General features: G+C 44.2%; 1 protein-coding gene across 1 annotated transcript in view; it reads right to left on the reverse strand.

The window, feature by feature from the left end:
* TANC2 (tetratricopeptide repeat, ankyrin repeat and coiled-coil containing 2) overlaps window positions 1–25,622 on the reverse strand; it is a 150,790-nt gene that overhangs the window by 60,267 nt on the left and 64,901 nt on the right. The window contains exons 6-8 of the mRNA XM_041426254.1: window positions 24,582–24,689; window positions 10,858–11,006; window positions 5,601–5,787 (exon numbers count right to left, since the gene is read on the reverse strand). Of these exons, the coding sequence (XP_041282188.1) occupies window positions 5,601–5,787; window positions 10,858–11,006; window positions 24,582–24,689 (444 nt within the window). The remainder of the gene's footprint in view (window positions 1–5,600; window positions 5,788–10,857; window positions 11,007–24,581; window positions 24,690–25,622) is intronic.

Below are 25,622 nucleotides of genomic sequence, written 5' to 3' on the forward strand. Positions count from 1 at the left end.
TCTATTCCATTCCATCCCATCCCATCCCATCCCATCCCATCCCATCCCATCCCATCCCCTTCTTTTCCATTCCATTCCATTCTCACAGGATGAGAGGGAACAGCCTCAAGTTGCACCAAGGAAGGTGAAGGTTGGACATTAGGGAAAAGTTTTTCATTGAAAGGATGGTGAAGTCCTGGAACAGGCTGTCCAGGCCAGTGATGGAATAACCATCCCTGGAAACATTCAAAAAACATGTGGATGTGGTACCTGGGGACACTGCAAGGGGACTGAAATTAGCTGCTCCTAAAGGTCCCTTCCAACACAAACCACTCTATAATTCTATGATTTTTAAACACATGCACACCTCATTAATCAAAAGCTAAAAAAAAAGCAACCTTTGAACTGACAGCGTGCTCTAAACTGGGAAGAGATCAAATGATGAACTGATGAACTCAAATCTATCAAAGAGCAGGAATTTTTGCCTTAAGCCATCTGCAGAGAGGCAGATCCTTCAACCCCAGCCTCCAGGGGACAGGTGGGACACGCTGGGGGTGCCACAGCAGGAACCCACCGGGGCACCAGAGGCTACGGAAGAACACTTGAAGCTCTTCAATTGCTAAATCCAGACAAAAAAGAACAACCCTGGTGAAAAAAACCCAGAGCCTTGCCATGCCTGGGCCCCACTCCATCGGATCATAGACCACAGTGCGTGCTGGCGAGCTGGGAGCAAACAAAACACCGCAAGGATGAAGAAGGATGGGACAGCGTGTGAGTCACACACAGAACAGGAGAAACCTGACATGCACAAACAGCTGAGGTTCTCTCTAGCACCCAAGTAATACCACAGGGACATAAATATAGATGTATGTGCATATAGATCTGTGTATTTATAGAGACATAGCTGTGTCTCCAGTCTCCACTGGTGCAGTCTCACGCTATTTAATGTGAGCACAGACAGAATTTGAGGCATCCAGATCATCTGACTGCTGGAAAACACATAATGAATGATATCCCATGGAAAGCCCCTTGGATGTGTGCAGGCAGTGTGGTGCCCGTCCACAATCCTGTCTGCAGCTTTTTCCTGGGATTTGCTGAATCTCTGTCCCCATGATCCCAACCCACCCACAGCACCAGCACCACCTTCAAGCAGCTTTGCAGGCACATGGACTGTGGTGCCAGGAGGGAATACACTCCAGAAGTGCTGGAGCCACTTCACAATCCCACCCTGCTTTGAGCACTCAAGATTTACTCCAGTGTTCCCTCTGTCAAACCTTCCTTTTCCAATGTGGCTCGTTTCCCTTGGAAACAAAAGTTCTGATTAGAACTTTTTGCAAATAACATGGGTGAAATATTTTAATTTCTTTGGGGAAATAACAGAGCTGTACTGAAGCAGCAGCAGCCCCCCTAGACAGCACCTCAGCACTACAAACTGCACTACACTTCTCAAAACACTTTTGTATATTTACAGGCCACAAATATTATTTCTCATTTAGCTACAAGCTGGCCTATGCCCTGGGAGGTTTTCAACTGAATGTGTTTCTAGTCAAACACACAAGGGAATTTTTACCATCCCATCCAATTCTGTTTGAGGCAAAGACCATGCCTGGAAAACATCAACCTTTACATTCATCTTCCAGCTGTAACTGTGGGAGAAGCAGTTTTTGTAGGTCCCACGTGACAACGAGCGACATCTGTATCATTAATTATATGTAAAGATTTATAGTGCCTCAAGTAAGAAACAGGGATTTTGTTCATTTAAAGAAATAACTGCAGCAAAGCAATGAGCTTTCATATGCTGCAGTGCAACAAGCTCCAAACCCAGCCTGAATTAACCTCATTTCACTTCAGCACCTCTTGCCTCATTTCATTAGAGATGTCCCAGCTAACACGTACAAGTTGGCAAGGAGTGAAATAAATTTTTTACCCTAATCTACATAAGCCTCCATAAACTCAGCCACAGAAGGATACACCTAAATATAGCCACATCACCCCAGACCACTCCAGCTGCCAAAGAGAAAAATTTGGCAGGCAGGAAGTGTAAGTCCAAGGGCCAGCGGCAGCCTCGTGCAGTCACACACTGTCTGTGCCCCAACAACCTTGGTGCACCTCTAAAACATTATTCTCTGCTGGACACCAACAGGCAGTGAGTTTATGGCATCTCCATACCAAAAAAAAAAAAAAAAAAACCAACCCCAAAAGCCCTGAGGTCTGTCCTGCTCAAGGCTTGAGGCCAAAATCCACACCACTTGCTGGATGTTTAACTTCTCTATCAACAGTGGTCTCAAATAGGAGAAAAAGAAAATTAAAATCGCTGGCTTAATTCACATAAACAATCCCACAAATAGATAGACATTAAACAGGTAAAGCCATTTCTGTGTCAGGCCTGGGGGTGTTATAAATCATGGTGAGCATGCAAAAGGTCCTAAAACGTAATGAAAAATACCTCGACAGTAGCATCACCTGACCCTAAATCCGTTCTGTGCTAAATCTGAATTCCCTGCTGCACCAGCTGACAAGCAGGATGAGGAATGGGATGAAGAATGGGATGACAAATGGGATGATTGCCTTGCAGGGCTCTATCCTGGCTGCTACTCAGGCTAGAAATGCAAGGTCTGGGTAAAACAGTTCTGCAAGAGAGTGAGACCCTTCCACCTCCTGGGCCCAGCTCCCTGCAAGCACTGTGAACAGAACAGCTAAAACAGTTTAGAAACTGCAGATTATTACTTGCAGAAACAAGGTAATTACTGTTTTAAGCATACTCCACTACTGTAACCATGAAAGAAATCTGTTAAAAAGGTCCCAACTCTAATACAGAGGTAGCAGCCTTAATGATCTTTACCAAAACATCAACTCTCTTTGGGGAATGAGCCCAACTAGAAGCCATTGAGATTCAAAAAAAGATCTGTAATTCTCAGAAATGTTATTCATTATTAACAGAGCATTTCATAATACTGATGAGAATGTCAGAATTCAAATGCTGTAACTGTAAGATCACAAAAATATTTAACCTGAGTTAAATTTATCTTGATGTGTCTTTTGAGCTTTGTTCCCTTCTCAAAGCAGATGAAGCTGGAAACAAATCCATCTTGTTTCATTGTCAGCAGCATCTATTCTGCTTAGCAGCATCTATTTTGCTTAGCAGGCACTTGGACAAATTTATTAACAAACCTATTTTTAACCCAGAAACACATACATCTGTAGAAAGCAGCATCTTGATGAAAGCTTAGGAATAAAACGAAAAAAACAGCAAAAAAAGAGTAACTGGAAGAGGCCAGGGATTCCCAGGAGGGGACAGGGCTCTTTTATATGTTATTTTCCATCAAATAAATCCACAAAATCTAAGTGAAGACATCTTGTCCATACAGTACCAGACCCGGGCACTTCACTGAAGCAGCGGGGCCAGAGGATTTCCACTGCTCACTGCTTCCCCTTTGAAGCTGCTTCCCCTCATACCTGTGTCCCTGCACAGGATGATCCCCTGACACTTCAGCAGGGAACAGAGTGCAGATCATCACAGGGAAAAAGCGTGGCCCCATTTCAACTTGGGGTATGAACACACTTGTACAGGAAGATGCCACATGGAAAACAGCCATTCCTTAGGAGACTGCTGCTAATGACATAAAGTGCTGCTTGAACTTCACTTGGATAAGCTTTGCATACTGGCAAGGAAAGTTTGCTGGTTATTTCAAAGGATTGCTAAGACTGGTGGAGGTTTTCCTGTATTCTGCTGCATTTCAGCAGTGAAGTTTCCAAGCTCACACTGGAGAGGCTGTGAGGTGCAAAGTTCCCTCAGAGCAGCACATGATTCTTTGACCAGTTTTCTTTTCAGTAGCAGATTTTTGAACATTAACAGTTGGCTGCTTTTACATAGTGAGAGCCAAAAAATCCTGGAAGCTATTCAGAGGTTACAGTCAGGTCAGGATTTTCACCAGCCATTCTGTTTTATATGGAAAGGATTCCTTGGCATCCAGGAGAAAGGGCTGACTTGCTCCTACCTCTGCTCTTGTCTCACCTTCTCCCCCATTCCCCATTGCTTTTATATTCAAATAAAGAATATTTGAATTTGAAGATGTGGACGTTGTAACTTTTTTTTTTTATCCTTTCAACCTTTGCTCAGCTCTTAGAACCAACTGACAGCTTGGGCAGAGGCAGGACCCAGCTGGGATCAAACACCCACTTGTACTCACTGTGACCCTCAGCCCAGCCCAGCTTTGGGGCTGGATGTGGGAGAAGCTGCAGCTCTGACGGTGGGATATGGTGAGCAGGGAAGTGAGGGGGTGGGATCCTGCAGTGACTTTGCCCAGGATTCATTAACCTACTTTGGCACACAGCTCAGAATAGCTCACCCATTTGCATTTTAAGATCACGCAGGCAGAAGTGCTGCAAGGGTTGCTGTGGTATCCAGGAGCTGAACTAAGCCCAGATTCCCTGATCAGCCAAGCAAAATGTTAACCACTAGTGCAACTAACCTCCCCAAATTATCAACCTGCGTTTCTTGGTTTTTTTTCTTAAACACTACATAAATTGTTAGCAAAATAAAATCTTCTTAAGCTGGAGAAATACTCAACCTAGAATATACAGCAAAGACACCCAAGTGACAATCATCCTGTTTGATATCATACAAACATTAATGTTTTCCCACTGTGCCTGTACAGTTACTGAACAAAATTAATCTGTGTATATTTTCTCCAGATTCTTTACACCTGCAACAGATCACTCAAATGAGAAACCTGCTACAGCACCTACCGAAATTCACTGAAATTTGTGATAATTTAGTTCAGCTCCTCCTGCCCAAGGCTTCCTCTTGCACCATTTAAACAATTTCCAAAAGTAAATTAATTGATGTGAAGTTATCAACCTCATACATCCCACTTTTCACCAACTACTATATAGTTTTACCTATGAGGAATGGAAGATGGAGGGGTACAGATCACCTTGGTCACTGCAGTATAAACCTGAATAATGTAAAACCATTCCCCTAATTAGCAAATACAGATAAATAATATTATCCCAATAGAGTACTGCATCTAGCTCTGGGGTCCTCATGAAACAGCTGGGGTGAGTCCAGAGCATCATGTTGATGTTGGTCCAGCATGAGTTGATGACATGCCTGGAATCCCTCTGCTCTGGAGCCAGGCTGGGAGAGCAGGAGTTTTTCAGCCTGGAGAACAGAAGGCTCCAGGAAGACCTCAGAGCCCCTTCTGGTGTCTAAAGCAGCTCCAAGAGAGCTGGAGAGGGACTTGGGACAAGGGCCTGGAGTGACAGGACAAGGGGACATGGCTCCCACTGCCAGAGGGCAGGGCTGGATGGGATATTGGGAAGGGATTGTTCCCTGGGAGGGTGGGCAGGCCCTGGCACAGGGTGCCCAGAGCAGCTGTGGCTGCCCCTGGATCCCTGGCAGTGCCCAAGGCCGGGCTGGACGGGACTTCACCTGGGCCAGTGGAAGGTGTCCCTGCCCGTGGCAGGGGGTGGAAACTGGATGGTCTTTAAGATCCTTTCCTGGGATTCTCTGACTACAAACCAAACCTTGTCAGACCAGCCCAGCACACCGGGGGCTCAGCCAGCAGCAGCGAGGAGGAGGAGGAGGACGAAGAGGAAGAGCACGGCCCGTCACTCACCGATGATGCCGCTGTCTCTGCTCTCCAGCGTGGACGTGGGGCTGGTGACAGCGCCGTAGGTGCAGTCCTTGGCCGTGACGCTGGCGCTGACGGGCGGCAGGGTGGAGCAGGGGCTGCTGGCCGGCGGCGAGGCCGTGCTGCTCGTCAGCGTGGAGCAGGGGCTGATGCGCTGCGTCACCGCCGAGCTCTGCAAAGCAAAGCGACGCATCACTCACCGCGGGCACTGCGAGGGGGGAAAGGCTTTCTGGAGGATTTGCTTTGTCTGGTGAGGTTAAAATGTGCTGTACAGTTTGAAATGAAAACATCCGCCAGGCCACCCCCCACCTGTGGCAGGCACTGGGCTCGGTTTCTCCTTCACGCTTCGGAGATCCCTGCCTCCGTGTTCAACAGGAGCCACAGGAAACATAAACAGCAGTGTTTATCAAAAGCCTGGTTCCATACTTGATCAGGAGTTTTGGTTGGTTTTTAGCACCGAACTGAAAGCTTGAAAGAAAAAAGCACAAATAAGCAAAAACCGTGACAGAAAGGTAAATTTGGTGGCTCTGTTAAAAGTGGAGAGCTCTGGGGTGGGAAACACACAGCGTGATCTCACCTTTACTTACAGTTACAGTCACCACATCCAGGAAATCCTGCAAAGACCTCCAGGCCATTTCCATCTGCTCAGAATCCTTGTGGGGCTGCAGTTTTTATTTTGCCCTATAAATGTTTCCTCCATTCCAGGAAAACAACAGAGATCCTTTATCTAGATACCAGATGGCCTTTCCCTGCCCAGGCATGCTTTCCCCACCAGATAAAATTTAAACAAACCCTCAATAATATGGAAAATAAAGCAGCACAAAGAAGATGAAGTTTTAAAAGTGATTTTTGGTAAGACCCTATAGAATACTATGTGCAAGGAACCTGGTGAAGTTTATCCATCTGATCCTGTGCAGGGAGATGGATTTATTAAAAATCCAAAATAATTCTTGAATTCAATTTGATATGTGACAGAGCCCTTGTTTGTATCCCTACTGGATACAGAAGACCCTCTGGAAAAAGCTTCATTACCTGTCATGCACTTTCTCTTTCCATAGCCTCACACTGCAAGTTTTTCAGATGTTTAAATATACTACTGATTTTTCTAAATCTGCTTTTAATTTTACAAAAATATTTCTAGCTCATTCATTGTAGTGGCCAAATGAAAAACTACTTGTGTGTCATATTCAATGAAAATATTCCATTTTTTTTCCTTTAAAATTGACGGGGTTTATTATTATTCTTAATATAACCTAATACAGGGCTCTTTTTGGCCTGCTGCTTGGCTTGTGTCACACAGGTGTTTTCACCCATCACAGTGGAACTGTCTTGTGATTTATCACAGCTGAAGGGACTCCATCAGCACAATTCAACCATTTAATCAGTTTTTCCCAATATTTTCTTTAACTCGCTGACAGTCCAGTGAACTGCATGAAGTTTAAGGTAATATAATTGGGGAGCTTTGGACAAGGAGGGCCAAGGGTATCCTGGGCTGCATGGGGAAGAGTCATGCTGGCAGGGGAGTGATGCTTCTCTGCCCAGCTCTGCTCAGTTCCATGTCCATTTTATGCTGGGGGCACCAGAACTGTAGAGAATTTCAGGTGGGGAATAACCCAACCCCATCTCAGCTGGGCTTGCTTGAAGCAGAAGGTTGGTTTAGATGATCTCCAATCTCAAACAACAGCATTTGATCAGCTTACATATGGCATCTTCAAGAATGTAAAGCTCTATTACTATTATAAATTCTTTATGGTGGAGTTTTTCTATATCTTTTGTTTTAACTGTCATTTTAAACAAATCCCCACTGAAACTTATCTCAGTACTAAATAACATCCACTAACTTTAAAACACAGAAATCACTGCACTTTAAAGCAAATTAAAATTCAGTGCAAGGATGGTACACTTATCTTCCCTCCAGCTGATAAAACTATTGTTTCATGAAATGCCAGAAGTGATAGAAGCTCCTTTATTTGCTGTGTTATCAATGCAGCTCCTGAAGAACAAGCTCCTTGCAACTGGAAATTATGAAATAACACAGTATATCACTTGGCATTGATTGACATGTTTTATTTTTGTATTGGTATAGAAAATGTTCCTCTATGTGAGATTTAAATATAAATTTCCATTGACAGAACATTCTGTATTATTATTGCTGCTGTTTCATCTGTCACATTTTCACTGAACTTTGAAAAATTACTCTGTTCTGCCAGAACCTCAGTGTCCTTTGTGCTGCTCTGGCAGACAATACAGTTAGAAAGAATTTCCCAAAAAGTAGGAAAAAAATTATTTAATCCTCAGCATTTGAGATCTCCCATTAATGAAATCACGATTAAAAGCACAGAAAACATATTATTTTATTACAATCTGGATTAGAGACTATATCCTTGGATATATTCAAAATAAGGCAACTGAGGGAAAAGGCATGGTAGAGATGTACAGATTGGGGAGTTTCAGTGCAAATACTCCCATTCCTTATCTTCCTTTCAGCTTAAGCACTGGTGAGATGGCAAATAATTATTGTCTCGCCTGAGAAGGCAAAGCATGGCTGGAATAACAAGCAGCAGCTTTTGATACAAAGAATGTTTTCTTTGCTGAGCTCATGTAAATTAACACATTAAAACCAAAAAATTGTTCGAAGTTTTAGATTCAAGTGCAAACTACTGATCAAAGTCTCAATCAGATTTTAATTAATCAATGGCTAACAGAAGAATCTATTTACTTAATGCAAATCCCATAAACGTCTCATTGAGTGATTTTCAACAAGACTGGAAGTAAGGCAGTGGAAGAAATTCCGTTTGGGATGGAGATCTGGAGAGGTTCTCTCAAAATTTGCTGCAATTCAGAAGCAGCTTTAGCTTGGAGGGGAATTGTTTGCTGAGACAGCCAGTGGGAGATGGCAGAGTCAGAAGAGAGCCCCAAAAGCGTGAGATGGCTGGGGCTGAGGTGGAGAGGCTGATGGAGAAGGTTCATTCAGCCTACAGAAAGGACAGGGACACTGGATCCAAGGATAGCTGCACCCTTCCACTACCTGCAGGGCCTGGAGGGAAGACACAACCACACTCCTCTCAGAACTGGAAAGGACAAGGAGCTACAGTCACAGCTTCACACCATTTTTCTACCAGCACCATTTTTCTACTAGCACCATTTTTCTACTACCTACTTTTCTAGGTAGCAGAAAAATGTTTTTCACAGTTAAAGCTGGTGAGCCCCAAGACAGGCTGCCAGGAGAGCCCACTGATCTCCATGAAACCTTCAAACCCTGCCTGGATGAGCCCTGAGAACCACGGCCCCTCCCTGAAGCCAGCCCTGCCCCTGGGGGTGCAAGGATGGGTTGACCTCGTGGGGTCACTTCCAGACTTGAGTACTCCAGGATTCAAGGCAAGTGCTGACATCAGGAGACACTTATAAAGGAAAGAAAAAATTAACTTGGTAATTGAGGAACCAGCCTGTCTTTATCTTCTCCTGAACATGAATAGCATTCAAAGGCCCTGGAAAACTTTTTCATGCAAAAATTAGCACACAGCCCAAGATACCAATCTAGTTTAGAGGACAAGTCTGCTATTTCTCTTTAGATTTTTTCTTTTATTTATTCTCCAAAGACATCTTTGGCTTTAGAGAAAAGATTGGATTTTAATTTCTGTCAAAAGGTAACAACAAAAGGAACCATTTATAGTAGAAAGCTCTGCTTGGCTTTGAAGTATTCAGTTGAAATAGGCGCCTGTTAAAAGGACATTTTCTAGCTCAATGTATAGTACAGTCCATTTTAAATCCACAACTTGCTTTAAAAAAATTGAATGGGAAGTGTTAAAAGTGTAACATATGTGTTAAAGGCAAAAACTTTACAAAATCATATTTCTTGGCTCTCAATCAAACTAGCTCATGCAGGAGATCAAAAATGTCTTATGTCAGTCAGTCAACCCAACCTGGCCCTGGGACGCTGCCAGGGATCCAGGGACAGCCACAGCTTCTCTGGGCACCCTGTGCCAGGGCCTGCCCACCCCCACACAGAGGAATTCCTTCCCAATATCCCATCTAACCCTGCCCTCTGGCAGTGGGAGCCTTTCATGTCACTCCAGGCCTTTGTCCAACCTCCCTCTCCAGCTCCCCTGGAGCCCCTTTAGGCACTGGAGGGGGCTCTAAGGTCTCCCTGGAGCCTTCTGCTCTCCAGGCTGAACATTCCCAGCTCTCCCAGCCTGGCTCCATGTCACTCCAGGACTTTGTCCAACCTCCCTCTCCAGCTCCCCTGGAGCCCCTTTAGGCACTGGAGGGGGCTCTAAGGTCTCCCTGGAGCCTTCTGTTCTCCAGGCTGAACATTCCCAGCTCTCCCAGCCTGGCTCCAGAGCAGAGGGGCTCCAGCACTTGGACCAACTCAGTGGCCTCCTCTGGAATTTCTCCAACAGGTCCACATCTGTTGTGTGATGAGGACAGGCCACTCTTCACTGACTCTTTTTAAGGAATTCAGGTTCTCTGAATTACATTTATGTTAAATATTTGAGTGACTCATGCAGAGTCACCCAGTGACAATTAAAAGAACAGAGAATTGGAAGTGGTTGATGAGCTTTTCTGCTACATACTGGATTAGCCATCTGTCAATTTAAATACAAAAAGGGGTTGGGGGGGGGTGGGGGGGGAAGGCCTCCTATTTTCACTCTCAGCAAAACTGCTAGTTGTCCATACCTGAGGAAAAGGAGAGAGAAACTCAGGCTCAGACAGTTTCTACAAAACCTATCTCATAGCCCAAAGCTTTCCAGCAGCCAGAAGTGTAACAAGCTCCATCACAATAAAGATTTTATGATTTGCCTTCTTTATCTGTTTTCAAGCATGAAATTACCTTGTTGGGCAAATATGAGCAAGAACCATGACTATCTGTGAAATCAGGCTATTACTATTTCCCTCTCCCTTCTGCAGAGACTCTAAGTCTTTATGTAACACTACTGAAGTACTTCTGAAATATCACAGAGAAGATGCCAGGCAAGTACAGATTATTTTGGTCACTATAATCTGATTAGAAACACTGCCCACTCCTACATTTGCAGAAACAGAAAAACAACAGAAGCTGTCTCACATGGCTGATCCCTGAACCACGGCCTGCTGTTCTGTGAGGATGAGTCACGGCGAGATGAGGAGATACAACCTTTACCTCAGCACCATTATTGCATTGTTACCAGACACCTGGTTGCCATGGAATTAGACAATAACCACCCTCTCCCAAACTCCACAGTGATCCCAACCCATGCCATACCTGGTTCTCGTCCTGCACCTCCATGCTGTACTGGGGCCCTGGCTGAACCTCCGTGACTTTCTCTCCGAGGAGGAAGCCCAGGCGAGTCATGAGTGTGTTCGCTGCCTCATCTACGGATGGAGGGGGTCCCAGCTCTTGCTCAGTATCACCTAAACACAAGAAAACCAGATTCAGACAGGAATTGTTTACTTTTGACTGCTGCTCAGTGGTTCTATCGACACAACACCTGTACCTGTTTGTACCCTCAGTATCCGGGTTTTCAGGTTATTCACGTTATTCAAGTCTGTTTTACCATTCCATGCTGGTCATTAATTTTAGGTCATGTACCATAGATATAAGTTTTCTCCAATATTAACTGTTGCTTCTCCTCTCAGTGCTCTTTTTTTTCTCAGCATCTCCCATGGAAGCACACCTAGGTATCTTGTCCCTGTAGCAGAAGCACCAGAGCTACCAGGGAACAAGATTTTCTGGACCAGCGTTGGAGAAGAGCGTTTGCTCTCTTCCCTCTGTTTCTCACAGAGAAGTTACTCACAGAGAAGACAAGGCTAGGAGAGCCATTTGGAAGGTGCTCCATGAGCTGCAGAGCAACCAACCTGTGCTACTAAGTAGTTAAGAAGAAAGACCAGGACAGAAATATGTGTGCAATTTCCACTGTCGCCTGCTGTCCCCAACACACTCATGGTCATACGGAAATCAAGTCTCTCCAGGAAAGACCAGGACAGAAAACACATGTGCAACCACTGTCGCCTGCTGTCCCCAACACACTCATGGTCATACGGAAATCAAGTCTCTCCAAATACAACTCACTTTCTGCACTCCCTCTATGGGCCATGCCATGCCACAAATTCCCCATCAAGTCTGCAAAACAGGCCAAAAACAACATTCCTAATGATTTTTTCTATTTTTTTTCCACCACCTGTAGGGAAAGCAGCACAGACAAGCTTCTAGCTAGCAATGCACACTGGGAAAAGGCCCAGCATTTACACCGGCATTTCTGTAACCTTTTAATTTTATAACAAAAAAAGGAGGAACAAAAAACTGTGGAGGTTTTTGACTTGTTGTATCACATACATAATTTGGGTTCTGAAAGTCAAGTTCCTTCCTGCTCACACCAATAGCAGGGTTAAAGCCTGAAGGTCAAGTTCTTACCACTTTACACTGAAGTAATACTGTGTTTAGTGCAGTTATAGGAGACTAATTAGGATTTGCAATTAGTCTACAGTTAATTATTCATCTGATAATGTACAATCTGGAAAAGAGCCCATCTCCATTTCCTTGCTCCGTCCTGGTTTGGGCTCCTCCAGCACTCAGCCTGCAGCAACAGTAAAATGATGCGACTTTAAATAAAATATTGCTTTTTGATAACTGTAACTGAAACCCACAAATCATGGAACCTGGGATATGTACAAAAATTCAGGAAATGTAAGCCAGTTGCTTCCAGAAATTCACATTTAATCTCATACAGTACAGCTCACAGAAGCTTACAGCAATTTTTGGATGTCTCTTCTGCACTACTGCAAATTAAAAAGCCGGGAGCATCTCCCATGCAACCACGACTGCATTCCTAAGCACCAGGAGCTCTGGGAGTTGAGCATTTGCAGCTGTCCTTCCACCGTGGCTTCACTGTTATGAAAATGGATGATACAGTAGGTCCACGTAAGCTGAGTTATTGAATCCCCATTGTACTGCCTGAACCAACGCTGACGTGAATCCGATAGATTTAAGAGAGACAAATTTAAACGGATGGCCCAATTTGAGGAACTGCTGACCACCCACAGTCAATCTGTGGGCATTCACTGGCTGTAGGAGCCCAAGCCAGAACAGACATAATTTATGTAAAATGAAAACTAGAGAGGCTTTTATTTCCAAGGTTATTTCTTTCTTTAAAAGGTAACGACTACATTTTTAAAGGCAGATTTTTTTGGTAAAAGCCATTCCCTGGATATGGCTCCACAGCTTATTATGCATTCCCATTCTGTCTTCACAACCATGATATTAAAAATATTCAAATTATGCTGACTTACACATCTGGGGCAGAAAGGAACAGCTGGATCTACCTCTGTACTGCCCACCTGGTAGTGCCCAAGTGAGGCAGCTGCAGGGCACTGGGCACAGCCAGTTTCCTCTGGCTCAGTGCTGGGAACAACTCCCAAATTCACTCATTGGAGGTTGAGTTTAACCTTGTCCTTAAAGCCCTGCTTCTTTTAAACTACCCTTAAAACACCTCCAAGGGGCACGAAGCTGGCTTTCACCTGTAAAATACAGAAAACTACAATCTTGCCTCAAGTCATTGTACAGGTGCATTGAAGATATAGAGGGTAATAATTATGTGCTTTGGTAAGAGCCCCAATGGCAGGGCGTTGGAACCACAACATCTTCAAGATCCCTTCAACCCAAAACAGTTTGTGATTTTAACTCACAGAATCACAGAAAGGTTTGTCCTATCCACTCCCACCCCTGCCATGGGCAGGGACACCTTGCACTACCCCAGGCTGCTCCAAGCCCCATCCAACCTGTCCTTGGACACTCCCAGGGATGGGGCAGCAACAGCTGCTCTGGGCACCGTGTGCCAGGACCTCAGCACCCTCACAGGGAATCATTTCTTCTTTACATCTGATCTAACTCTGACCTCCTTCACCTTAAGGTTCTTCTGCCTTGTCTTGTCAGCCCATGCTCTTCCCCTGCGAGATACTGGTCATGGTACAAGGTATCACCAGCTGAACCAGAGCAGTGGAGCTGTGAGACCCCCATATTTCATACAGAACTACCAATTATTTTATTACAACCTAGCTTTCAGAGTGCCTATAACTTTGAATTTAAGCAAAGTGCCGCTGTATTGGATCATCCCTTCCTAAAGTCTTAAAAAATAAGTGGAATAATTTAACTGAATGTCAAAGAACAGACATAACAGCTCTGAAGTGCCTGTGAATGGGTATTATGGAAAAAAGCTGTATGTTGCCTTTCAGGGCTGACAGTAAGACCTAATACTCTCTTCCTAAGTTCAGTGAAAGGGCATTACTGGTTTTTTCTCCCTTCTCCTGTGTGTTATCCAGTTGGTGCTGCAACCACATTTTACCCTAACTTCAACTCTCAAATGGGAGCCTGTATCTTGGCTCACTTCTACCCCTAATGAAGAGGGTCTGCTGCAACAAGTGGAGATACCTAAGGCTCACACAGATACCTTTTTCTCTTTATTTTGAACGATTTTAGCAGATTCCAGCAGTGAACACCCCCATACTTTCCATCTACTTCTGCCTCTTTTTTGGTTAATGACTTTTTCTTTGACTGAACTGCAAAAATGCAAATTAGAAATACAACCTGAGCTTGTCAAGCAATTTAATACCTCTGATCCTCCCTTCAAAAAATTCAACCCGCTTTAAATATGTCAGCAGATCTCTGCAATTCACCCTGGAATTTACCTGATTTAGGCCATTTAGGAGCAATTTTACAGAGCCTAGCAGCTCTCTCAGATGTCTTATCTAGAAATACCCTTTGGATTTCTGAAGGGGTCAACTCTAACACCTCTGTAGGCATCACATGCAGCAGGACTGAGTTAATAAGTGCTCATAAATGTTCAGAGTATTCCTTGAAAACCAAATATATCATTTTACGGCAAAGTTATTAGGTTTGCTCTTCTCAAGAAACCATAACATTTAAAATGTCCAATGTTTTTCTGTACATTGTCATTTTCAAACAATGTTTCTGTTACCTCCTTTCAATTCCTATATGAAAGCTGCCACATATTTCAGCTGCAATTGCTTACAAGCAAATGAAATTTCTTCATGATTTATTTGGTAATTCTCCGAGTGGTTTGATAGCCACCCTCATCTAATTCTAGTTAAATGGTGGGGGGCAGTGCCCCTGGGAGACATTAACAATGCATCTGTAGTCCACAGAATATTTTCAGTTTAATTGCCGTACTTTTACTTTCAAACCAGCTGAAATCCATTTCAGTGAGTAGCTAACAAGAACTGGGTAACAGTTCCCTTAGAGGCACCCATCCCTGAATCTTCCTGAGTATGAGACTGATTTACCTTTAGGAAATCAAAAATTCTTGAATTAGCAATGAAAAAAAGCGAGGACCTATGGAAGGGCAGAAATAAATGATGCCATTTAGGACCCTGATCTTCACTTACATAACTGCAGAGTTTTATCTAACAACTTCCCTACTTCCATGTGACCTGAATCTGTCCCATTATTATGTACATCTGCTTTAAATTATTCTGGATACACTTGAGCTGTATTTGGAAAATATCCTTGACCATTTCTGCATATCCCCCTAATCTCAGAATTAATGGAAGATTTTTTCATTGGTCTTGTTTACATCAGAAAGAGATTTAAAAAAATTTAACTGCTAAGGGATGAAGGCAGCCCTATATACATCTCTAAAAATGTCAATTTTTGTACTGCTACACCTCCAGTCCTGGGGTCAATTTTGGGGAAGACACTGAGGGGCTGGAGCAGGGCAGGGAACGGAGCTGGGAAGGGTTTGGAGCCCAGGAGTGGGTGAGGGAGCTGGGAAAGGGGCTCAGCCTGGAGAAAAGGAGGCTCAGGGGGGCCCTTCTGGACCAAAGAAAAAAGACTGGGGGAAATGAGAGGGCAGTCATTACTGAACATACATATATATATTTATATACTTCTATATATAAGGCCAGTTAATATAAATACAAGCCTGAGCATCTGGACTATCTCCTGGAAGCAGGATTACACTTTGATCCCCAAAAATGTTCCTGAGCTCTTCAACAAATCAAGGACACCAGGACAGAAGCAGTAAGCTCCCCACAGATGTAAAGCAGAGATGAAATTGTTTCTTTCTTTACAGTTTTTGGCACTTTGGCTCAAAAAAATGAATATGGGGCTGTGCTCCAGCTCTGGACATCCAACAGTGGATGTCAAAGGCCAACCACCAAAGGCTTTGGCTGGTAAATAAAGTTGTTTGTATTTATTTTTAGGTCTTAAACTGACCTTTTATTCCAGACAAGTTTGAGGGTATTGTATTACACTCTTATTGGTGCAGAAGGCTTTTTTAATATCAAAAAGAAGAAACACTCCCTTAAATACTATGTATTTGCCAAAGCCTGCTTTTGTTTTGCAACATTAGGCATGTTTGGTTTGAAAGACAGGGGTTTGCCAAGGAAGGCAGCAGCCTCCCTTGGAATGGAGAACGTGACCCCCTTCCCTATGAATTATTGTTATCCGAAATTACGTCAGGCAAAGGTACGGGAAAAGAAATCCCAGTTCTTTACCAGGATGTATATGTGTATACAAGGCAAACAAACAACAGCTCCGGCACTTTTAAAAACGGGACCAGACCCCTGGTACTAAAGCAATTTCAGTGTTTATTATAATAAAAGAAAGGTGTAAAGCAAGGGGCCCGAGCAGGAGCGATCCCGTCGAGGATGCTGCAGCGCTGGGTCTGCTTCAGCAGTGATGTCCCTGATGTTCCAGGTGGAGCAGCACAGCTTCCCTGGGTCAGAAACCCCTTTTTATCCTGTTTTTTGTCCTTTGGATTGGTTTCTTTTTGGATCCTTCGCTTGCACGAAGGTTTAAGGCGCTTGACTGGCCCATGACAGCTCTGTCCAGGCTGGCTCGTTTCGCTTGGGGAGTGGTGCAATTTATTTAGGTGCAATACAGTACGCTGAGTGCCATATTTCTTATAACTACCCTTTTACAATATAACACCCAAATGCTTAACAATTATCAACTATTTTTCTACAGTTTCCAACCTATTTTTAACAGCCGCGAACACCTCAGGGGAGCCAGCCTCGGGCAGGCCGCAGGCTCTTCCCCTCGGTGCAGTTCCGGGCACAGCCGGCAGGGGCGCTGCTGGCTCCCGGGCAGGGCGGAGGCGATGATTGCCCGCGGCTGCAGGGGGCGCTGTGCCGCAGGCTCGGCCGCCTTTCCCCACACGGCAATGGCGGGCGGGCGGGCAGAGGCAGGCACACCTCCCGGGGGTGGCAAACAAAATGTAACAAACTCCGCAGCCTTAGCAGGAGCCGCGGGCGCCCGACGGACACGGGGTGCTGGGTTTGAGAGTAGCGAAAAAGCACGAGGCGGGGGCAGCCGGGCTCCTCCGCGGCATCTGCCTCAGCCGGAGAGATGCGCCCTTCAGAAAGGGGTCCCGGGTTTTCCTCCGAGGCATCCGAATAGGTGGTGAAGGTCCTTTCCAGTCAAATCGGGTGTACTAAGGTCCCGGTTCGCCAGCTGCTCTTACAAGCAAAGGCTCACCCACGGTTGGAGAAGCAGCGGGAGGACAAAAGCGGCGAATCCTCCAGGCAGCGACCGCAGGCCGGCTGTCCCTCCTCGGATGGGAGAGCCGAGCCCAGCCCCTCACCCCGCCAAGCTCCCGCAGTATCCCTGCCCTTCTAAAGAGAAAACCCCTCAGGTAGACAGTAGCCAGCTGCACCCTTCTCCCTCCTCCCAGCCACATCTTTTGTTCTCTTAAGTATCAGTAGTTATTGTCTCTTAGCAACAAATGGGACAAAATTTCACGAGAGAAATAAAGAAAAAAAAAAATCCTAACCTCCACCAGCATGTTGCATCACCAGCACACAAATAATCTCTTTAATTCCAGCAACTCTCTTTCAAAACCTCTCACATTCCTTCCTCTTATTTTTCACATCATTTATTTCTATAGGTGATAGAAATCTGACAAGAATTTTGAAAAACCTGCTCCCTTTGGTGGTAAGGCCAACCCTGGCCAACTAACAGGGGCATAAACAAAGTTGCAGGAGACTTTCAGAAATATATACATACATATATAACATAGTGTTTCCATCATTTTCTTGGGGAGAAGAGTCTGTAGAAGAGGATTTTGACAAACACCTTTCCTTCTTCCAAGGCAGCTTTGCCAGGTCAAAACACAACGAGCATTAAAATGAGCCAAACGTTTAGCAAGGCAAATGACACTTCACTGTCACCTTTGACCACTGTTGAGTGGGAGGTCACGAGCAAGTGACAAGACAGCACAAAGATCTTGTCCTTACCTGATCTGATCTATTAGCACGTTCCCAGGATAAATTTATTAAAAGCAAATCTGACTAAATTATGGTCTTTGCATTTACAACGCTGACAACAATCTTGAAAACCTACCATTACATACCTGAATAAGACTTCAAAAGTTCTGTTTGGATGTAATAACTGCTACAGAAATAGACTAATTCACTGTTGCCAGCTTTTAAAATAACAAGTCAGACTGGACAGGGCTTAAAGCAACCTGGTCTAGTGGAAGGTTCCCTGCCCTTGGCAGCAGGTGGAATGGTCCCTGCCAGCCCAACCCAGTCTGTTATTCTCTGATTCTTTTGGGGGCTAATTTCTAACAGAACCAGTGTCCAGGGCTGTTGCTAATCGTGTATCTTCAATGATTGGAGAGAGAAGACTACTGTCCGTGTGGATGAGATCAATTTTAAATTTGTTCTTTCTCTAAAACATAAACTGTATTTATGAAAATCTTACCCCACTCAAATAAAAGAAAATCACCCACTCTGTCCTCACAGTGCCCTGAAGTTATACAGAGTAGGAGCTGTAATTTCATCTGTAAAATGTAGGTGGAGAAACACCACTGAAGTTACTGAAGGGGGCAGACAGGCGTGCAGGTAACTGCACACATCACCACAGCTCCTCTTGCCAGGCAAGGCAGATGCCAAGAATCGACGGGAATAGAGCAGGGAGCCCAGGAATGCTGCCCCAGGTACTCTGTCCCCACAGTGCCCTGAAGTTATACAGTGTAATTTCATCTGTAAAATGTAGGTGGAGAAACACCACTGAAGTTACTGAAGGGGGCAGACAGGCGTGCAGGTAACTGCACACATCACCACAGCTCCTCTTGCCAGGCAAGGCAGATGCCAAGAATCGACGGGAATAGAGCAGGGAGCCCAGGAATGCTGCCCCAGGCAGACTCTGCCAGCAGCCAGGAGCGGAGAGCAGCAGCAGGGACCTGCTCTAAGTGCTGACCATACGTGGTGGGACAAGGCTTCCCCACAGGGATGGGGTTCCTCATGGGAACGTATGGAAGAGCCAGTGGGGACTTAACTCTGAGACACAAACCAGCAGGCACAGCAAGGAAGGCTGCTACAGTCTCAGTCCAAACACAAGGATTTTGGAGCCTGCAGTAAGTTCCAGGGCACTGGAGGAATTTGAAGCCAGGCTGGTACAACCAGTGCTTCCAAGCAGGGCTGCACTTTCAAACTGGCAGCTGGCCAAAATGGTCATGTTTGGACTCAAGGTAATTATTTTCAAGCGATTTGGAGTTAAATAATTAGTGATATAAAACGTCAAAAATTCTGCTTAATGAGGTGGAAAATCTACTGTGGTACAGGAGGTTATGCACAAGCTGATCTCCTTTCTTCAGGGTCCAAGGGCAGCTGTGCTGCCCTGGAGAACAGAGCAGAAGGGACAGAGGGAATGCTGACGAATGAAGCAAATTTCACCAGGGGAACAACAGTCACGCTAGATAAGAATAAAGAAGTTCTTGTTCTGCAGCCCTGGGGAGGGTGAGGAAGTCACAGCAACTGGCAAGAGAGCACAAGTCATGGTGTGGCTTTCAGAGCACTGCATATTTTCACTTATGGGCAGCTCTCCATAGCATCACTGAAATTCAAGGGCTTTTATCCGCAGGCATTGGGACATGGTTACATCGGTGAAAGCAGTCACAACGTTTTTAAAGTTGGGCAGTTCATCACAAAAACAGATAATTTACAGCCTTTCCCCCTCTTTTTTCCCTTTTTTTCTCCTCCCGGTAGATTGAACCCAAACCCTGTAAGGGTTGGGTATTAACAGATTGCACTAGGAAGCTTCAAGAAAAGCACAGTCTCCAGTTATTTAACAGTTAAAAACATATGGGAATAACCTATGGGATTCATATTATTTTCACTTCTTATTTTGAAGAACTCCACTTTGGTAAGATTCAATAAACCCTAAACTCTTGACCCCACCACTATTCTCCAAGTTGCAACTTTCAGTTCAAGCAAACTCGATGACACCTAATGGCAACTGGTCTGTGGCCAACCCCAAATGGATTCACACACAGAACTCTAGCAATACCCTCAGTATTCCTCCCTCTGATCCAGAATTTCAGACCAGACTGGGGCTTGTTTTGTAATACACGAGTTTATTCTGAAACTGGTTCCATCTCTTGATCTAGCAGAAGGAACCAACAGCATCCTCCCAGGAACAGCATGAGAAAAGTCAATTGCTTCCATAGCAACCAGTGTGCCAAATTATGGCTCTTCTGCAATTAGGGCTGATCACAATGATTTCCCATTCCCTTCAGGTCAGTGGGCTTGACAGTGCTGGGACAACCACAAGATTCAACAGCAAAACCATTTGTCAGCTCACGGTTGGTTTGATTATTTCCTCTCCTTCCCCCCAGTTCATCACTGTTCAATATGACAGAGGCTGGACCAGAATCCTGCTGGCTACATTTGTTTGGGGTTTTGTAGGATTTTTTTGGCTCAATGCCTGTATTTTCACAATGCAAAATCAGAGAGGAGTGCTGGTTCCTGCACTCCCTCTTAAAGGGCTTTTTCTAAGACCTGAGAAGCATTTTGCTGTGTTTAGGAGAAACACGTGGATAGTGTAAAATGAAAAATACACATTTTACGTGATAAAAAGAGAGAAGCAGCAGCAAGCAGATGTCAAGCTCAACGATTCTTTTAACCAAAGGAAGAGAAAAAGGAGCGATGAGATGAACACAAGTGCCGCTGCCATGGTAAATCACTCCCCTCCCTGTCTGTGGCGGGAGCACCGCAGTGATTCCTAACTCAATCAGGGATGAAAACAGACGCCTGCCAGCCTAATGTGCAACAAGCAAACCAGACACTCAAGATCTGGGTCCCAAAATTTCTGAAGAAGGAGTTAATCAAATTAAAAGATAATGTCATAACAGGCTTAGCCTTTGGAGCACAAAACCAAGGTAATAAATTACACAAAATGCAACTGCAAACATTAATCTGAGGCAAAAGGCCATTACCTGAAAGCACCATCCATCTCCAACAGATTTTCTGAGCACTTAGAAGTCAAAACATGTTTTAGCTGCCATGAAAAACAAAAAGCAGCTCAAAGAAAGATGCCCTCGTGACCACAATCAAGAACCAAGAAGCCAGGACAGTGTTTACCACGCAAGCAGTGCCTCTTGGCAGAAGTGAGGTGTGATAAAGTGGGGGAAAACCCCTACATATTAAACAGAGTCACTAGAATCACTGCAGAAAAGGTTTGACAGTTGAACAACAGAGGTTTGAAGGTCAATTCCTGTTATGTTATCCTCCTTGAAGAGCAATGATGGATGTGAAGGCGTCATCCCCAGCCTCCCTGCCTTCAGAGGGTTGACAAGGGGGAAAACACAAATGCCTCTGCTGAACAGTGTCTGCAGGACTGGGGCAGAGAAGGGAAGATGGATCAGAAACCTTCCAAGACCCTCCTTTTAAAGTCTCTGCTAAGGCACAGAATGGTCTGGGTTGGAGGAGACCTTTCAGCTCATCCAGCTCCACCATCCACTCGACCAGGTTACTCTAAGCCCCATCCAACCTGGCCTTGAACATTTCCAGGGACAGGAGACCTGTGCCAGGGCCTCATTACCCACACAGGGAACAAACAAGGAACTCCTTCTCCACCAGGGACACTTCAAGTCAAGGACTGAAATCTGAACATCCTCTGCAACTACAAAAACATCTACAGAAACATAATTTGACTCAATGATCCTTGTGGATCCCTTTCAACTCAGCTTATTCTGTGATTCTGTGATAATTCTTGTAGAAAGGGATTTTTCAAAGTCATGGAACAGCTTTTTTTTTGCCATCACTTTAGTTGCAACAACTATAAAATGTGGGCCAAATTGTAAATTCATTTAAGAAGATTTATTAATTTTTAAGTATCCACATTCTTTTCTCTATACAATGAATATAATGTAAAAAAAAAAAACTATACCAAGCTTAAAACTTTACTATTTGTGCTTGGTATTAGAACGTCCCTCCATGATACCACTTGGTATTGTCATCTTCTTTCTCCTTCCTCAGCACTGGAACGTTGGGAGCACGTCACTCCCCCACACTGACTCACACTGAAGATGTCACAAGCAAATCTTCCCCCCAGCAGCATGAGGGGCCGAGCAGTGGCACTGCAGTTGCTCAGGAAACCACCTCCCTAGAATGTGCTGAAATTTGCCTGAAGCCTTAAAATAAACATTTTGATACTGAGCAAAATTTCACCTCTCGGCATCTCAAACTGAAATCGTTATTCCTATATATGCAGAGTAGCTAATGTTCTCTTTTCTTTGCTATTTAGTGTTTTAAACTGCTTTCAAGTGTATAATTAATTACATTTTTTGTCAGGGATCACATTAAAAACCACTCCACCTCCCCTCCATTGCCAGGCAGATCATCAGCCTAATTTTTTCCCTTCTTTCAACTCACACCGTTATTCTTGGAAACGCTTGGGATTTAGCACTGTGTGCTATATCTTCACAGGATGCACACATTTTAGAAGAGGGTTAATGTAAGCCTAGCACAGAAGAAAGGAGTTGTATTTCCTTGGAAAACTGACTCCAGGCAGTGCCTGAAGCTTTGCCATGATCCAGAGTAGGACTCTCCCTCCACCTTCCCATCAGGAGCTGGATGCTATGTCCCCTTTGGTTCCTGTGAGTTGACCACACCTTAGTTCTTTCTTTCTTTCCCTCTTTACACAAGGATCCTCCCCCAGCCACCTACTTCTTCCAAGGTGGAATTCTCAAGCTTGGAATCCAGCCTTCAAGACCAGCAAAACCTCCAGCCCCAACATTACTGCTACTCTCACAGAAGGATCCATACATTTGGGCAGTTCTTCCATGAACAGCTTCAGAAATCCTTCCCCAATGGATTCTATCGTCCCCTCTGCCCCTGCCTGTCCCAATTGCCAATACAAACCTGACCACTGTCCCTGGACATGGCACACACGAAGAGAGCAGCTCCCTAACAAGTCCCTGGGGTCACATTTAAGGAAACCGAAACAAACTGAATCCCCAACCTGCAGTTTCTACCTTGACTCCAAGTCCGTGCTCTTCCCTGCCACATACACTCATTTCCCTTTTCCAAGTACACCAAGATGGCACTTGGGGACATAGTCTCATGGTGGCCCTGGGAGAGCTGGGTTTGCAGTTGGACTCGATGGCTCTAAAGGGTTTTTCCCACCTTACTGCTTCCACTGTGACAACTCTGCCGTTGTCACTTTTTTCCTTTCTTAATGACACTTCATGTTCCTTTAATGACACTTCAAGGCAGTACAAAACTCCACTTTTCCTTTCAGATCACTAAACTATCAGCAAGAGAAGGAGATCAAATAGCAGAAAAAGAAATTAAAGAAATTGCAGATCCCATTGTCAAAGCCCATCCCTGGGCTTGGCAGGAGTCCTGCCCTCCAAAGCTCTGGAAGAGGGGAGGCACATGTCTGGGTGTGGGAATGTGGAATTTATGTTTTTTTAATCTCACAATGCAATGATTAATTCTCTGTGGATGCAATCATAATAAGTTTATAATTATTAACAATTATAAACATGACAGTTGAAGCCGTTCAGTTAGAAAAAAGGGCTGCAGCAGCAAAATTTTAATTGTAATTCATGGTGATTGAAAAAGGAGCAGCACTTTTCAAGGCAACTGTGGTCTCAAATTAGGCATTGCCAAGCACAGGAACTGTCTTTTGATTTTCTGAAACAACTTCTCTTCCAGACAATACATTCAAGAAAGCCCACATTCAAAATTTGGACAACATTCAATTAATTCATCCAATTTTGAGTACTCTACACGTTCTTCTACAAGTTCATCAGCCACAGGAATAAGCAATACCCTGATTTCACAGTCATTTATTAATGTGACCTTGGCAACTGTAGCTACAGATTTCAGAGGCAGATGTCACACATTTGCACATCATTTCAACATATTAAACATCCTTTTTTCCATCCAAAGCCTACAGTGAGTATGGAACCCTTTGGGTTATTATCAAGGAAAGCCAGGGGAACAATCTGCAGAATTCAGCACAGAATCCACCCAAACACTTGCTGCTCTTTTCAGCCTTCTCCCAGCACCCCCACAGACTCTAGCCTTCCCCAGGTTGCCACTTCCAAGTGAGGAAGAATCTGGGAAATGATACTGAGCTGCAGATTCCAGGCACTCACATGTGCTGGCTTTTCCAGGGCTTGGGGGATTTAGGTAAAGCCTGCCCGAGCTGACAGACATGAACAGGGTTGAGCCAGAAAGGGACATGACCCGCTTTATTTATTTTTCAACCAGAGGCCTCAAGCAACATGTATGCATTTCAGAGCAACTGCTACAGGATACATAAATTATAAGGTATTTCTTAACTAAATAAAAGTAAACACCCCAATATTTTTGGATGCAGGTAACAAGGTCTCACAGTTTTGCTAAGCTGATTTAATGATGTTTCTGAGACACGGTTTTATTCCAGCCCCTCTGCAGACCAGCATTAAAAATTAAATTTAAAGCAAGTATGTTTATTGGCTCATTTTTATCTTCTCAAAAGCAACTCTCTAGACCTTCTAAATTATTCTGAGGGGATAGCAGCCACATGCAAAATTGCAAGAAACAAACGCAAATTAATGCTTCTTCAAATTTGCAAGACAGTAAAACTTGGTTAGGGAAGGTTCAACCAACCACCTGGCCAAAGGAGCCATATTATACATTTAAAAAGTCTTTCTGCCTGTTGCCCCTGTTCACACAGAGCCTTTGCATGCAGCTTACCAGGGCAGAATGCATCAACGTCCAGCTTCTGGGCAGAGAGGGTTGGGGAGCCAAGCTCGGACTCTGGGATTCGAGGGCTCTCAACAAACTTTGCTTTCCTCAGAGGGGCTAAGGGAGAAGGAGGGGGAGAGAAAAAGAGAGGTCATGAGTAAGGGAAATAGCAAGCAACAGATGGAAGCACTTAACTAAACGACACTGTCAGACTCATATCAGGTTACCCACTTTTTTTTTTTTTTTTTGCCAGGAAAAAAAATTATCTGCATTCTTTACAAAGGAGATGGCTCTTGGTTAAACTTTCAAACTGCACAGGCTGACTTTAAAGTGTGTGAACACTGAGGCACATTCCTGATATTCTAAAACATTTTCTTTTCTCCTATTTTATTAAATTTTCTTTATAGGAAGCAAATGAGCCTGGATCCAGCCAGCGACTGTGGAAAAGCAAAGATCATAGAGAGGTACACAGAGCCCAACAGGTTTTAAGATATTTGACTGTAAATATCTGAACTTAACACATAAATGCTATGTTCAGTAATTGTTTACTTGAACATAAAATTTCAATTTCAAAACACTGTTGAACCAAACAGGTTTGGTGTTCAACACAAAAGAGCAGAGCAAAGCTAACACTGTGCAAGGCAAAAAGAAGCACTCCACTTTTATCCTTGCAAATCCATAAAAGATCACGAGAATTAATAGAGGATGGGGAAAGGTAAAAGTGTTTGTAACAAAGCATCACTGACCACTAGTGCTAGAAAAATGGGATTTTCTCCACTTTTTAACAGTCTGAACTCTAAAAGATAGGAAATTCTGTACAACATCTTTTGAAGTAAAATTAATAAAAGTGATTTAGTAAAAGCCCTTAAATATATTCCAGACCAGAGAAGGAGAACTAGAGAATAAGTTACACGCAGAGATTGTCATATTGTATTTCCAAGTTAAACTCTCATCCCCATTACAATGAAAGGCTAATGTGAAAAGCTCCTCAGCACTGATTCTGGGGGTCAGTGGCTTCTGCCCCTCCATTTACATTATTTATCTTTATAG

The sequence above is a fragment of the Onychostruthus taczanowskii genome, unplaced genomic scaffold (genome assembly GCF_017590055.1).
Source record: "Onychostruthus taczanowskii isolate IOZ18803 unplaced genomic scaffold, ASM1759005v1 scaffold91, whole genome shotgun sequence".
Classification (NCBI taxonomy): Eukaryota; Metazoa; Chordata; class Aves; order Passeriformes; family Passeridae; genus Onychostruthus; species Onychostruthus taczanowskii.